At 37.7% G+C, this 17,119-nt stretch overlaps 1 protein-coding gene across 1 annotated transcript in view; it reads left to right on the forward strand.

The window, feature by feature from the left end:
- LOC136872483 (retinoblastoma-like protein 1) overlaps window positions 1–17,119 on the forward strand; it is a 158,224-nt gene that overhangs the window by 136,189 nt on the left and 4,916 nt on the right. Inside the window, exon 17 of the mRNA XM_067146289.2 lies at window positions 2,914–3,113. Within this exon, the coding sequence (XP_067002390.2) occupies window positions 2,914–3,113 (200 nt within the window). The remainder of the gene's footprint in view (window positions 1–2,913; window positions 3,114–17,119) is intronic.

Below are 17,119 nucleotides of genomic sequence, written 5' to 3' on the forward strand. Positions count from 1 at the left end.
GCGACAGGCTTCGGCAGCTGGCACAATTCCTATCCTCGCCACTAGATGGGGCTTCATTCATTCATTCCATTCCTGACCCGGTCGAATGACTGGAAACAGGCTATGGATTTTCATTTTTTACTGTAGTCGCATCTCCTCCCCACTCCACAGCCTTGCCTCCCCCCGAAGGCGAAGCAAGCTTTGTAACGCACACATCCTTGCTTCCCAAAACGGAAGGCTGCATCAGCCGTTGCTCCTCCTAGGACACAGTAGATTTTGTCAACAAGGTATGAAACCACTCTTTTATATACTAGGTTTCCTTGTACAGAGTTAAAATATGTTTTTAAAAGCAATTCCCCATTTTATTTCATTTCAGATTTCGGGGAAGCTCTTTTAATAATAGTAAGACAGCAATCAGCTTCAGGGATCTTGAATTAATTGAATTCAAGAGACACTTTTATAAAATTAAAACAAACAAAATTCACCTTGGAAGGCGCAAATGAAGAGAATATCCTTGGAAGATATAGAACAGTGAAAAAGGAAAATTATTTTTCAAAAACACTTTATTAGTAGACAAGCAGAATATCATATATCATAGTGAAAAGTGCTGGAAACAAAAACATTTTTTATAATGCCTGTTCCAATGAATAGATATCGTTTTAAAATAGGCTAAAATAAGTAAATCCATTTCCTTCCCATTTCACCACCCCATTCAACCATCCACATTGTTTTTATTTTATTTCATTTTTTTAAATTCACATAGATTTTAAGTACAGCAAGGTACATATTAATATGTTCTTAAGAAAATAAATACTGTACTTTGTAATTTCACCGAAGCTTTGTAATACAGATGAAGATGTTCCAAATGGAATGAAACATGTACCGTATATGATTGGTTGATTTGCTTAATGCAAATATAAGTATCAAATAGATTGAAATTTACTGTTATTCATTCATTGTAAATAGGATTTGATACGGGAAATGAAGCTGATTTCTTGGAATAAGTGGTGTGTTCGGGGCTGTCAGTGTAGAGATGACTTGGAATGACATTTAGCAAACTAATAAGTTTGAGTGGTATTCTTAAAATGAGGAAAGATCACAATATGAAGATAAAGTTGGAATTCAAGAGAACAAACCAGGGCAAATATTAGTTCATAGCCAGAGAAGTTAGGAATTGGAATAATTTACCAAGGGAGATGGTCAATTTATTTCCTAATTCTTTGAAATCATTTAAGAAAAGACTAGTTGCCACCTGGGCAACTGCTCTAAATGTAGATCACTGGTGATTGACTGCTGATTGGAAAGACACCTGGTTAGATTTATTACATGTAATAAGTATTATTTTGATCCGTAATGATGATATTTGATTAGAATAGTAACAGTAAATTATTTATTAAATTGACCACCTAATCAATACAATAAGTCATTGTCTTGGATGATTCACATTGATCGATTAACTAAAAATGGTACATGTTTCGCCTAGTATGAAGGCATCATAAGCACTTGAAATAACGTATAATAAGATGAAGTCTTGAAGAGACTTAAACTGAAATTAACATTCAAAATAACAATGTTGGTTTTATATATATATATATATATATATTTACAATGTGAAGAATTACAAGGGTGAAAGTATTAAAATTATTGAGGCAAACAGCTCCTCCTCCAACAAAAACCTGCAGCTACAACACTCGTAGTAAGAAGTCTACCGTTGTCAATACACTTGATTCATAACGTACAAACTACCTTCACCTCGTCAAATCATTCAGCTGTCAATGAACTCATATTCTTCACAACATTTTAACATCGCTTCAAATTGAGATGGTCCACAGAGGTCCAATTTTAGCACTGTTCTTCAACCTTTAATCTACAACTTTTTATCTTCTCATCAATGTGTTCTACATTTCTACCGTATGCCTATGACTTTCGTCTTTTTTGTCTCCTGAAAAGGAATTTAGTGATCTCCTGACCAACCTTCAACATTATTTCCTTAATATTACTTTTTGAATAAATATGACTGATCGTCATTCTCGTCAGAGTCTAATTGTAACCGCCAATCAGTCAACTCAATTTTTAGCAATCTTACTACTTGTTCATCACAGTCTGTTGCTTTGTCCATTTTAATTATAGCAACTTTTATGTCAATAATTTTAATACTTTCTTTCACCTTTGTAATTCTTCACATTGTAAAAAAAAAAATTAAAACCAACATTGTTATTTTGAATGATAATTTTAGTTTAAGTCTCTTAAAGACTTTTTAAATCAATTTCATCTTATTATATGTTATTTCAAGTGTTTATTTTTATTTCGAGGTTAAGACTATGGCTGATGATGCCTTCATACTAGGCGAAACATGTATCATTTTTAGTTAATAGATGAACTTAAATCATCCAAGACAATGACTTATTGTATTGATTAGGTGGTCAATTTAATAAATAACTTACTGTTATTATTCTAACCTGGTTAGATGTCGAGGAGGTATTGGGCTTTTTGTCCTGGAATATTGAATCCAAAAATTTGCTGTGGTCTGGAGGATCATGTTCTCTTAAGTCTTCTGTACCATATGTAAAAGCACAATAATGGATTAAAAGAAACTTCATAATATGAAAACAGAAGTAGGCAACATAGGCATCAGTGGACCTTCCACTTAATAGGTAAAATATTCTGTGAAAGATCTAAGGTAGGAAACTGTTGAAGATAACTGAGTAATTTTATAGGAATATATAGTAGCTGGATTATAAATAGTGTGCGATTGTATCTGTATCTCATTCAGCTTTAGATATTTACGTTTGCATTTCATGTTTCTAAAATATTGCACCCAATTTCTTGAAAATGTTGGAGAAGAAATATAAGTGTTTACTTCTTGATTTAAAATTAATCTCATGTAAATCATTTGTCTGAAATTGTGTGCATGGGTTATTTTAATTTTTCCAGATGAGCCCAAGGACCCTATCCGTTCATCTAGTACGTTACCTGTCACACAGCCACCATCTGCACCCCCCACACCCACTCATCTAGCTGGAACATCTACTAGTTTTGAATTTGAAGAACGTGGAGACCTGATAAAATTTTACAACACTGTTTATGTGAAGGAAGTACAAGGATTTGCTGTGAAATTCTCACCCAGGAATCAGGTAATGCAACCATCTTCCATACTTCCTTTGACAACTGTTTTGCTGACGTAACCAATCAGGGCTTGGCAACTTTCTTTAACCCATGAGAGGGTGCATAGTATGTTCGAACGTCAGAGGTCGCTGACAGAGTTTTCTTCCGTGATCATGATAAAGACAAATAGAGATTCACTTTGATGTATTTGTGTCGCAACTGAGATTTCCTTATGGCTGGAATATTACAGTAACATAAATAAATACACATAGGAGTCGTTAAACTAATTTTTTCGTACCTTTGGTCAAAAACTAAATCTAGAATTATTAAAATTTATTCTAATTGTAACAGAATTTCTATAAAGCTATGTTATATTTTAAGAAGTAGTAAAACGTTATTAAAATCACATAATTACAGTGGCAGTTTTCCACAAATTCTTGACCGGGCGAGTTGGCCATGCGGTTAGGGGCGCGCAGCTGTGAGTTTGCATCCGAGAGATAGTGGGTTCGAATCCCACTGTCGGCAGCCCTGAAGATGGTTTTTCCTAGTTTCCCATTTTCACACCAGGCATATGCTGGGACTGTACCTTTAGGCCATGGCCGCTCCCTTCCCATTCTTAGGCCTTTCCTGTCCCATCGTCGCCATAAGACCTATCTGTGTCAGTGCGACGTAAAGCAAATAGCATTCATTCACAAATTCTTGAATACTTCTTGGATTGGCACAAGTTTACCAAGCGATTTTTGTTCCCCTCTGCTATTTATATCGTCAAATTTAAGAGCTCGCCGTAAGAACTTTAAACGCTTGAGAGCCATACAGTTATGAAAGAATTCCACACAAGTGCTAACTAAGTGGGAAGCATTCACAATTCCTGATGTATACAAAAGACAAAAGATGGCTTGAATTTCTGCGGTCGTTGTGTTCACAGAGTATCTTTCGCGCGAGTAATTACTGTGATTTTTCTCTGTTGATATGTTTGTAAATTTTGTTGTGTCGCCATATCGTCGGTGAAAAGGTTTCCACACATCTAATGGAGAGCATGCTTCAACAGCTTGTCTACGCACTTGAGGTAAATGGGTTCATATTTTATTGCGAGGAAGGGTCCTAACATATTTAGGTAGTGTGTGAATGTTCCAGTATGTTGTCCCATCGCTTCCATTACCGCACGGGTTGGTTTATTGCATTTACTTCCTCATCTGTTTTACCTAGTTCCTGTAATTCAGCAACACATCGTCTTCCAACACATCGGCATCATCAGTTGGCGTCGTTTTCTGTCTCTAGCGAATAACTGTCTTCAAATTGGACGTTATTTGTATTTAGCAGTTCTTGCTGTTCCTCATGTTCTACAGTGTCAAACAGTCTCCGGATTCTTTCGTTTTCTTCTTCCATGTCGATGCAGAATGTCAGAAAGCACTACACTACTGAAATATCTAGACATTTAGCATAAATGGGTTCGTAATTTCCGTAAACTCCGGCCCGCTGAGAAACGCGGTGTAGCATGCGGATGAATGCTCCAGCGGTCGCGAAAAGCGTGTTCACACCAACAAGGTGATTGTTGCCGGGCTAAAACTTCCTCCACCACTAGCCAGCGGTTTGAGGAAAAGATATTGAAAGGGACTGCCTGTAAGCACAATCCTATTTTATTTATCGTATGATGAAAGGACGAATATCAGCTATGTACTAAATATGTACAAAAATACACGCATATACACACACTCTCAAGTTCATAAGAATATTCACAGTGCTATGTCCAGTTGGTTAATCCACTGAACAGCTTCTTGTGTTAGGTTGTGGAGATCTTTCATTGAGCCTCTAAACACCCTGAGAAGACATTCGAGCGCTATATGATCCATGGTTTGCTGTTCTTCATTGCAGTCGCAATGAGGAGAGGACTTCCATCCCCACTTGTTCAGTATTGCTCCGCATCTTCCCCGGCCAGTCCTTATCCTATTCAGTACACACCACTGTCGTCAAAGTGAATGAAAACTTGCGGGGTGCTCCCAAGGAGTTTTAATTAAGTAATGACGTGTTTTGGCTCTGTCACTGATTGTTCCGTGCATCTAGTATTTTGAAGTGATTGTCTTGCAGATTGATTGCTGTTCGCCACTATGGTTGTCTGGACTTTAATCGCAGCGGTAATAATACTGGACAATCTGAATGCATACCCGCCAACTTTACTGATACAGGTGGGAGACTCCTGATTCTCAACATTTTTCCCCCCTCCCAATTATTCTATTATTTATCCCGTTTTAGCTTATTTTTTGGTGAACTTCATTCAAACATTTGTTTTCAAATCCAGCCCTTTCAGTTTTGTACGCAAGTAGCCGGAAGTCCTTCGCTCATTGACTGCTTTAAAATGAAATATCGATTTTTATTAACGAGAAATAGTAGCCTCCATGGCTCAGGCGGCAGCACGCCAGCCTCTCGCCGCTGGTTTCCGTTGTTCAAATACCGGTAACTCCATGTGAGATTTCTGCTGGACAAAGCGGAGGCGGGCAAGGTTTCTCTCCGGGTACTCCCGTTTTCCCTGTCATGTTTCATTCCAGCAGCACTCTCCAATATCATTTCATTTTATCTGCCAGTCATTAATCATTGCCCCAGGCTTCGGCGCCGGCACAATTCCTATCCTCGCCGCTGGATTGGGGCTTAATTCATCCCATTCCTGACCTGGTCAAATGACTGGAAACAGGCTGTGGATTTTCATTAACAAGAAAAACGTGCGAATGTGCGATGTTTATTGAAATATATATATCAGGATGCGTATGTCGCTCATTCTTGTGTGCTGTGTGTTCGTTCACATCATTCTAGTTGATTCTAGACACTAGTCGCCAGATTTGGAGTCTTGTTTAGTAGGTTTGGTGACAGAATGTCAAAGATAGTGACTAGTGACTTCTCTAGAGATTTTAGGAGCCATTTGGAGAAAATTCTGGCAAATTTTAATTTATTACTTGATAAAAATAACATTGTGCTTGCATAATCACGCAGGCACGTGATGCAATATATTAATCTATGCATTTGCTAAGTAATGACATCTAATGCTTGACTGATTCACACGTGTGGAGCACGAGTTGATACTATTTTCAGAAGACTTATCAGAGACCGATCATCTCTCTCACATACTTCTGTGAGGGAATAGAGTGTAATTTGTAGCCTCATATAGCAACAGTCATTTTTTGAGACAAGTGGTGGTGGTGTTGTTTGAGTCATCAGTTCACAGACTGGTGATGCAGCCCTCCATGCCACCCTATCTTGTGCTAACCTTTTCATTTCTACGTAACTATTGCATCCTACATCTGCTCTAATCTGCTTGTCATATTCATACCTTGGTCTACCCCTACCGTTCTTACCACCTACACTTCCTTCAAAAACCAACTGAACAAGTCCTGGGCGTCTTAAGACTTGTCCTATCATTCTATCTCTTCTTGTCAAATTTAGCCAAAACGATCTCCTCTCACCAATTCGATTCAGTATCTCTTCATTCGTGATTCTATCTATCCATCTCACCTTCAGCATTCTTCCGTAGCACCCCATTTCAAAAGCTTCTATTCTCTTTCTTTCTGAGCTACTTATCATCCATGTTTCACTTCCATACAATGCCACGCTCCACACGAAAGTCTTCAAAAACATCTAATTCCTATATCAATGTTTGTAGTAAGCAAATTTCTTTTCTTACAAAAGCTCTTCCTTGCTTGTGCTAGTCTGCATTTTATGTCCTCCTTACTTCTGCCATCGTTAGTTATTTTACTACCTGAGTAACAATACCCATCTACTTCCTTTAAGACTTCATTTCCTTATCTAGTATTTCCTGCATCACCTGTCTTCGTTCAACTGTACTCTGTTACTTTTGTTTTGGACTTACTTATTTTCATCTTGTACTCCTTACCCAAGACTTCGTCCATACCATTCAGCAGCTTCTCGAGATCTTCTACAGTCTCAGATAAAATAACAATACAATCGGCAAATCTCAAGGTTTTGATTTCCTTTACTGCCTGTTCTGTGTAAAGATTGAAAAGGAGTGGGGGACAAACTGCAGCCTTGGCTCACTCCTTTCTGGATTGCTGCTACTTTTTCTAAGGCTTCGATTCTTATCACTGCAGACTGATTTTTATACAGATTGTAGATCATTCTTCGTTCCCGGTATCTGATCCCAATCACCTTCAGAATCTTAAGTAGCTTGATCTAATTAACATTATCGAATGCCTTTTCTAGATCTACGAATGCCATGTACTTGGGCTTGTCCTTGATTTGATCCTCTTAAGATGAGACGTAAAGTGTTATAATGTACCATAGAACTCCTGTATTGCACAAGACATGTCGAGTAAGCGGTTTTAACCAATTGTATCTCCTGATTCCTCCTGATTTTCATATCTAAATCTCCTGATTTTTGGATTTGTAAAGTTCAGCAATGACTGAGATCTTCTTAGGGGTGGGGGTGGAATGTTACTTAGAACCAATAGCCAGTGTGTGTTAGTAGATCGGATACACCCTGTGATGAGGCGCATTGCTTGATTGAGCTGTGCATCTGTTATTTTAGTGTGAGCACTGTTTAACCATGTTGAACAACAGTTTTCTGCAACTGAGTACGAAAGAGCCAGAGTTGTGGATCTAAGGACTGATGCATTGACACCCCAAGTGGTCCCTGTTAACTTTTGTAATACAGTAGAACCTCGATAATTCGAAATCGGTTAATCCAAAATCCCTCCTAATTCGAAGGAGGTCTCGTTCCCGGAAACATGAGATACAGTTTTGCATGTTATTTAAATTGTTTACTTCGAAATATTGATAATTCGTAATTTGAAGTACAATGTCGGCTCCATTACCGAAATTTAGACTTTTATTTCGAAACTGCCTTTACATTTTAAAACAGTAGTATGTTACAGAGTAATTTCAACTCGAAATTTATCCGCGTCATAATAGAACACGTGTTCCGGAACGTGGAGTGTACCGTAGCTCTCCGCATTTACACTCACTTCGGTGGATCTACAGTGCGCTTCATGATTACTAAGTTGAATGAAATCGGAATTTTTTTGTATTCCTACTTTTAAGGAACGCCGTAATATCACGCAACGGGCAGTGTGCAGGAAAACAGAATCCGCGAACTCTGGCGATGCCGACAGTTGACGAAAAAAAAAGAAAAAGCTGCATTACTTTATTTTAATGCGAGCCCAAACGATCATATGGTTTTAATGGAGAAAGTGCCAGCCGGAGAATCGTACAAGTGTGAGGGATGGGGGTCATTGTAGTGCGTTGCAATGCACATGGAAGCGAGAAACTTTATCCCCTCGTCATAGGAAAGATCGATAAGCCACAATGTTATGGGCGTCGGTCACTTTCCATAGCAGTACAAAGCATCTAAATATGCAAATAGTACAGAAATCCAAAAAATAATACATTTGCACAGGGGAACCAGCATAATTTATCGTCGTCTTTGAATTGTGTGATATTTTCTGCATGAGGTTATGTTTGTAAGTGATTTACCCAAGTGCATTATTTGAACATTGTAAATGCACCTTGTTGGATACATGTTGGAAATAGTTTTTTCCCATGGCATTTGAAAGGTTTAAACCGTGAATCGAGGTGATTGCATGTATTAATGAGTCTTAGAATACTTTGTGACGCGGCAAGTGTTTACATTTCTGAAGTACAAGAGAAGTGCCAAGGCAGGAAATCGTACAAGGATAGTCATAGGAAAGTTCGATTTTAAGGACATCGGGCACTTTAAGGCATCTAAAATGCTTACAGTATAGTAATTCAATGAATAAAGTACTTGCACATGGGAGCCAGCATAGATTTCTCGTCTTTGAATCGTGCTTTTTTTTCTTTCTTTCTTTCTTTCTTTCTTTCTTTCTTTCTTTCTTTCTTTCTTTCTTTCTTTCGTTGCGTGAGGTTATGTTTGCCAGTGAGATATCCAAGTGCATTATTTGAATACTGTAAATGCACCTTCTTGGATACTTTTGGAAATAGTTCTTTTTTCATGGCATTTGAAAGGTATAAACTGTGATTCAAGGTTAACTGCATGCAGTAACGGGCCTTAGAATATTTTGTAACGCCGCGACGGTTGGTACTTCTGAATTGCGAAATGGCAGTTAATTCACAGTCCGATTTTTTTAGTCCCAACGACTTCGAATTAACGAGGTTTTACTGTATGCAGCACAATCCTGTGACATTACACATTCATAATTATTTTAGCCCAGGTGAAAACTGTTTGCGACCTCTCGTGGGTTAATTGCTTTGTGGCCTGACCTGAGATATCTTCATTTTGCTGGTGTAAGAAGGCAATCAATCTTTTTGTCCAATTGGGGAAAATGTCACAAGTGTGAAACAAGATTATACTAGTGAACATAATTCCAGATGCTTTTTGTTACTGGATGGATTTAACCATATAGCATAGAATAAATACTTGAAGTTATATAGCTGATCTATTTTGCTTGTTTAAATCAAATCAAAATCTCTTTATTTGCAAATGAGGTGTCTACCTCGGTGGCAAATGGTACACTAAAATACATTATTGTCAAGCACTAAATATTAAATTAACAAGAGAAGAAAATTTTTCCTATAATACAATATTATACAATTTACGCTAACATTGTTTTCTATTAAACACACAGCTCATCCTTAATAAATTTATATTGTTTACAAAATTCTAATTATAATATCTCCTGTACTACTTACAAATACAGTCAACTGATATACAGTATGTGGAATTGCTTCAAATGATACTATACAACTGGTATAAGATTAATATTTACATTGCATTTACTTATTTACTTTTTTTTACCCGTTCTGGAACCTAAGTAGCATAACGACCTGCTGCGTCTTAACCAGAGCCCCTTTTGCCACCACTTTTCAGAGTTCCTGAAGGGCCTTCACAGCTACCGTAGCGGTCCCAGGGCCCTCGAAGTCCCCACTGTACTTCACCCGTACAGGCAGTCCCCTACTTTGGCTGTCCAAAGTCCTTAGACCAGGGGATGGAATTAATTTATTCACACACATTTTTTTATTTACAATAACCTGCACTGGTCGAATGCCCTCTAACACTTCATTTATTTTCTCTGTTGCTGTTTATTCTCTTCTTGAATATCTGTACAGATTTTGGAAAAGGATCAAACACTACCCCTGGTAAACTGTTCCACTCCTTCACACCCTTCCCAATGAATGAAAATTTACCCCAATCGCTTCTGCTAAAATTCCTTCTAATTTTATATTTGTGGTCAGTCCTGCTGATATAATTATTTTCCAACTTAAGCCTCTCACGGATATCTTCCCTTGCTTCTTCTCTTGTATAGGCTCTATATAATCCTATAAGTCTAGTTTTCTCCCTTCTCTTACTGAAAGTTTCCCACCCAAGTTCCTTTAACATTTCTGATACACTACTCTTTCTCCTGAAATCCCCTGTTACAAATCTTGCTGCTTTCCTCTGCACACTATCTATTTCTTTTATTAGGTATTCTTGGTGAGGATCCCAAACACTGTTTGCATATTCCAATAATAGACGAACCATACTTAAGTAACTTTTTTCTTTTAATTCTTTGTTGCGTCCTTTAAGTAGCCTCATTATGACATGTAACGATCTGTATGCTTTCCCAACAATATCATCAACATGACCCTTCCAGTGCAAATTACTTTCAAATCTCACACCTAAGTATTTGCACTTGCCATCTTTTGGGATAACTACCTCATCCAAAGTATATTCAAATTCAGTTTTAAAGCTCCTGTTTGTAAAAGTTGTAACAGTTGATTTGCCTCCATTAACCTTCATATTATTTTCTTCAACCCATTGTTGGATACTTTCAAGGTCCCTTTGTAATTCTGAACAATCCTCAATGTTGTTTATTTCCCTATAAACAATTATGTCATCTGCATACAATCTTATTTTTGATGTTATATTGTTCCCTAAATCATTTGCGTATATTAAGAAAAGTAACGGACCGATTATACTACCCTGTGCAATTCCCTTCCAAACTTTCTCTTCCTGAGATACATTATTTCCTACTTTGACTTTCTGAACCCTTGAATTTAGAAATATTTTTATCCAACGTATAACCCTTACGTCCAATCCTATTCCCTCCAATTTCTTCAATAATAATATTCCATGTTCCACTCTATCAAAGGCTTTGGAAAGATCTATGGCTATGCAATCTAACTGACCTGAATCCAATTGATCTGATATGTCCTGCTGAAATCCCACCAGTTGTGCCTCACAAGAAAATTTCTTTCTAAATCCATACTGGCTCCTCATGAACCAATTTTTATCATCACATATCTCTCTGATGTACTTTGATATTGAACTCTCCAGTATTTTACAAACTATACTGGTCAGGCTGATTGGTCTGTAGTTCTCTGGTTTCCTTTTATCACCCTTTCCTTTATAAATTGGTATTATTAGATTCCTTCCATTCCTTTGGTATTACACTATTATTTATGACATAGTCAAAGAGAAATTTTAAATAAGGCACTATGTACCACCCCATTGTCTTTAATACCTCCCCAGTAATTTGATCACTTTCTGCTGCTTTTCCTTGCCGAAGCAGTTGGATTTCTGAAAATATCTTCATTTGTGAATGAGAAGCTTCTTGTTTCCCTCTGTGTCTCTCCCTCTCTAGCTTCTGTTTCGGTTTCCAACTCCTGACAATCATCTACTGGATCTCTGAATTCCCTACTAAATAGGTTTGCTTTCTCAGTATCTGTTAAATAGTGTTCACCCCCTTCTCCCACCATTGTAGGAATTTGGATTCCTTTTCCTTTTTGATTCCTGATATATGAATACAGCTTTTTCCATTTACCTTTGTGGTCATTACCGTCTTGAAGTATGCCATTCATATAATTCTCTTTTGCTTCCTTTTTCACTCTATTCAGTTCCCTCATTAGCTGTTTTCTAGTTTCTCTACTCTCCCTACCCTCTTTGATTTTCCTTTTTACTATTCTACATTTTCTTTTTAATTTTCTTATTTCCCTTGTATAATAAACAGGGTCTGAGGTCATTTTACCCTTCTTAACAGGTACAAATCTTTTCTCTCCTTCCCAAATAATTCCTTTAAATTTAGCCCAAAGTGTATCCACGTTACTCCCTTCACTTAACCAACAACTGAATTGTGATTTAAGGTAAGTCCCAAATTCATCAATTTTAGTTTTTCTGCACAATTTCTTGTCTTGTGTAACCCTCTTATTAAGCCTTTTTGGTACGAGTCCTACATCCATTATTACAGCCTTATGGTCTCCTATTCCTTCAATTACCTCAGTTTTATCAACAATTTCCCATGGTTTAACCAAGAATACATCTAGTAAGTTATTGAGACGAGTCGGTTCTTGTACTACTTCTGTAAATCCTCCCTCTCAAATTAAACTTATTTGCCAGTTTCTGTTCATGGGCTTCACTAGCAGCTCCATTCCATTCAACTTCCGGCAAATTTAGATCTCCCCCAATTATTACCATATCATTATTATTGTTTTTATGAGTATAATCTATTATTTTCTCAAATATTTCCATGTCTCTTTCCTCTCTTCCAGGCCTGTATGTTCCTATAATTCCCACCTCCTTCATATTATCACAAACTAATTTTATCCCTAATATTTCATCCCTTTCATCAGTAAACCATTCATGTGAACAGTAAGTTTCCTTCACCAGAATGAACACTCCCCCTCCCTTTTTATCTCCTCGGTCTCTACGATAGACTTTGTACCCTTCTCTATTACCCACCCCTTCTCTCAACCACGATTCCACTCCTATCACCACATCAGTCTCATAAGATTCCATCAATGTACCAAATTTTAATTGTTTATTTACTACACTTTGACAGTTTACCTAGAGCAATCTCAGACCCCCTTCCTCCCTAAAACTTGACTGTTGCAATTGGGTAACTTGAAATTCCTTACTACCGGTATCCTGAGTTTCATTTTCTAGTTGACTGAGCCAGCTTGAAGTACAGCTGGCTCTTTCTACTAGTTTTCCTGGTCAGTATTATAACTCAAGGGAGTTGCCTGTTTTACAGTACATATCGTAAGATTAATAAAATCTAGAACAAATTTGCTATCCTTCGTTTACCTGAACTGTTTAGATGGAGGCCATGTTTTGTATAACAGTATCTCTCAAAACTGCTGCATTCAGTAACCTGAGTAATCCAAAAATGTTTACAAATTTTAACAATATCTGTATTGACCTTGTCCACTTCAATGTTCACACACGAGTCTCTACGCAAATCATGCCTGTGGGGCACGTTCACTACAAAGACATTAGTATGGGTCAGCTTCTCTAGTGTATGTTTAAGTTGTGATCTTACATTCTTGGCATCGTCGTGAGCTACGTCGTTCGTCCTACCGATGATAAGCACTGCATCGCCGCTCCCGAAGTTCCTAGTTGCTTCTTCTACGTTTTCCAGGACACTGCTGATAGAAGCTCCTGGATATATTTCTCCGGTTGCTGGTATATTCTCGTCGTTAATCACTCCCGCAATTCCCCTTCTTGGCTATCACTAAACTCAGCTACCTTTGCTGATTTAGGCCTAACTGGGTCTTGAATCTGAATTCTAGGCCTAAATTTTAAACTCGGCACGGCAACGGCATCGGATCGCGATGATTTGGTTTCACGCGCGCGATCGTTGTCTTCCGGAATTAAATTATTTAGGGCAGGAAACCTATTTCTGATGTTTATTTCCGGAAATTCAGTTGTAGATTTCTTCTTAGCCGGCCATCCACGAACTACTTGACACTACGTGCTCGAGTTTGTTACTGGTACCGGTATATCACTCGAAGAATGGTCAGTCCCAAATTCTAGTGATCGTAGTCTTTCTTTTAATTCTTGATTTTCAACTTTAAGAACCTCATTGTCCTTTTGTAGAATGTTTATAATTTCTAATGCACTTTTATATTCCTCATCGATTGTTTTCGGTGCTTCGTCAACGCCATCGCCAACTACAACATTCCGAACACGCTGCTCACAAATCCAGTCAACATTTTCATTAGTTTTTACGTCTCTAGGGCAATTTCCGCACTTATAATGCCACCATCGATCACATGAATCACACAGCATTCCATTTTTCACTAATCTTCAACATTTTCCACACTTTTCGTCACATTTTACGGTTAATTTACTCGGAGGATAAAACACTAAGTCGTCATTACCGGGCGCCATTTTGAAAACACGTACATTATTGGTTATATTCAAATTTTACAGTATTTTCTCGCTGTATAATTGTTATGTGCCAAAGATGTGAAAAGGAGGGAAAACATTATTAATTTTGTTTCCCGTCCCATTCCCATTATTATAACGGGGATTTAGCTGATTTCATTGTCGGTAATAATTCTGGATTATTGTGTGACTGGTATGCTTTACTCAGGGGGGTTCTCTTCCCACATCGCGGTCACTTGTTTCTCTCCCTGGCCACCTTCTGCGTGACTTCATGTGATATGAGACAGCGCTCGCCCGTCCTGCTGACCCGTATTACCACTACAGTCTAAAATGGTCATAACTTCTGAACCATTCATGCAAATAATGTCCTGACAAGGTTATTGTAATCCTTATAAAATACTGGAGGAAGTGAAACAATTTATTTTTGTGAGGAACACTAGGATAATATTGAAATATTTATTTAATTTTAAGGAGTTATATTTTTTACTGCGGATTATAGAATAAAATCGCTTCTAGAGGGCAGCTGGTTGGAAATAGGTATATGCCATTGTGGACTTTTTTTTTATAGAGGTTTCTATGCTCTACAATTCGTACGCTTGCACTTGTGGTCTATCGTTGATGGTTCACGCAGCGTAAGCCAAGAAAGCAAGTGACCGACCGGCCAACCGACTTTTTTGTCTCTTTCTATGCATTTACTGTATATCGGATCACGGATACATAATAATTTTATAGTGATTCACTACGTGAACAGTGTTCGTGTTGTCAGTATCTAAAGTAGAACCACTGTACTGATTAAAATGCAGTCAACATATTATGGAAATGCATGTGGCGCTATAAATTTTCGGCACGTAAAAGAACTCCCGTGGGACAAAATTATGGCACCTCGAGTTTCAGAAAACCGTAAATATTGTTAGTGAGATGTAACACAAATAACACTACTATTATTTTGCATATTATAAAGACAATAACGACAACAACCATCATAGCCAGTTAGTTTGCTACTGTGATGGCATAACAATACTTCCTCGTCAGCAATGCTTGGTTGTTGAAACACTTTGTAATAAACTCTTGAATATCTCCATTATTACAGCTCGTACGGTAAAAAGGTGTCAGATATAAATGACTGAGTGAAAATCATATTTCTATAATTATTGTTATGTGCTAATAGCCGGGCTGAGTAGCAACTCAAATGGTAGAGCGCTGGCCTTCTTAGGCCAGCTTGGCAGGTTCGATCCTTTCTCAGTCCGGTGGTGAAGGTGTTCATATACATAGTTAGTGGGACGTAAAATCCAATAACATTATTATGTGCTAATAACTTATATTTCTGAATATATTTCGAAGCTCGTGAAATAGTACAGTATCCGTGATCCAATGTCATGCGAGAAGAAACCTGTTACTGAATCTCGGTTATTTCAAAAGGGGGCCTCACACATCCCAGTCATGAGTGGTTAAAAAACATAGCCCAGTTCGAAATTTTAATTTGGTGCGTTTCACAGTAAGACTATCCAGATGCAAAAACGTAATGAAAACTCTTATTTCTATTATTAAGTCAAAATTTCCAGTATTCCATGACAAAATAATGTGTCTCTACGTAAGGACCAGGACATTTATTAGGATATGGCATTTTAATGCAAAGAGTAAGGAGCTAGCACTGAGAAAATATGCCAATAAGAAGGCTAAGCTTTGGGCTGGTTCATCAAGTAATTGTCTCCTGGCATGTACGTTTTAATAATTTAATTCCATAAAACTGTCAGTGTGATGTACATTTTCCTATGCTGTTTGATATAAATATTGACTTCATCAGGAAATAAATTATTTTGAGTTGCATGGCAATATTTTATTTCTTATTGTATTATGTCATGTATTTGATAGTGATGTTCTACCTGCTCAGCATGTGACAAAATTTAACGCATTTTCACGTTTTTAAATCTATTGGATGTGCCGTTACTTATCGAATCGGACTAAACCAGACTATTATTTGATGAAAGGTTGAGATGTTTCACAGGCAGGAGAACTCACAGGCTTGCTGTACTGCGACTGTATACCTTACTCACTATAGTTCATATCGCGTGACGTCATAGCGCTCCAGCCAATGGAAGCTTCAACCGTCGGAGTAGCCTACCTTTTATTCTAGTTACCTTGTGCTTTACTGTTCTTCCTGCTGTGGTCTGAAGCAGTTTTTCAAGTTGCTGGGCAAATTAGCATTTCTTCAACTTTTTAGCTGACCTTTTGAGTTTAGAATGTCCTGTACTCTCAAAAAACAGATTGATTGGTCACACACACACCCCCTCTAAATGGACCAATACTGTTACGTTTCTTGAAGAAGGCTACTCATTTGAAGAAAATGTGAAGTTTGGCAGTGAAGCTACCAAGGAAGGTGTGGGAACATTATAAAACAACAAAGGAATAAATACACACTTGTTTAATAATGTGATGTTTTTGTTAAAGTGAAATATTTATATTGAAATGGTGTGTTCAGCAGACTGGAAAGCTTTTACGCTTACATTTAAACTGAGTCGATACTGAAAAGTATAGCTTCCTTCTTAACAAAACAAAAAAAAAGGGGGGGGGGTACATTCTGTGGCGTGCATGTCTGCTCTCATCTCTGCTCAACGTTGAACTATCTCCCATAAACACCCCTCTCCCTTATCTTTGTTACAGTTGCTCTCTCCCCTTGTTTGGTGAAAGCCAAGTAGGTAATTTGGGATCCTAGTGTATTCCGTGGCGTAATGAGCTGGATGGAATGTGACACTTTTGAACTGGCTGCAGTTTGAGTACACACTATGTGCAAGACATAAGGTATAAGATCAATTGACACAGTCACTTGTGTTCCAGCTTAACGGGAAGTTTTAAACTTCCAGTGATACAGTTCTCGGAGAAGCACACTAGTCATGCCACGAGCCACGTATTTGT

Source organism: Anabrus simplex, chromosome 4, assembly GCF_040414725.1.
Source record: "Anabrus simplex isolate iqAnaSimp1 chromosome 4, ASM4041472v1, whole genome shotgun sequence".
Taxonomy (NCBI): Eukaryota; Metazoa; Arthropoda; class Insecta; order Orthoptera; family Tettigoniidae; genus Anabrus; species Anabrus simplex.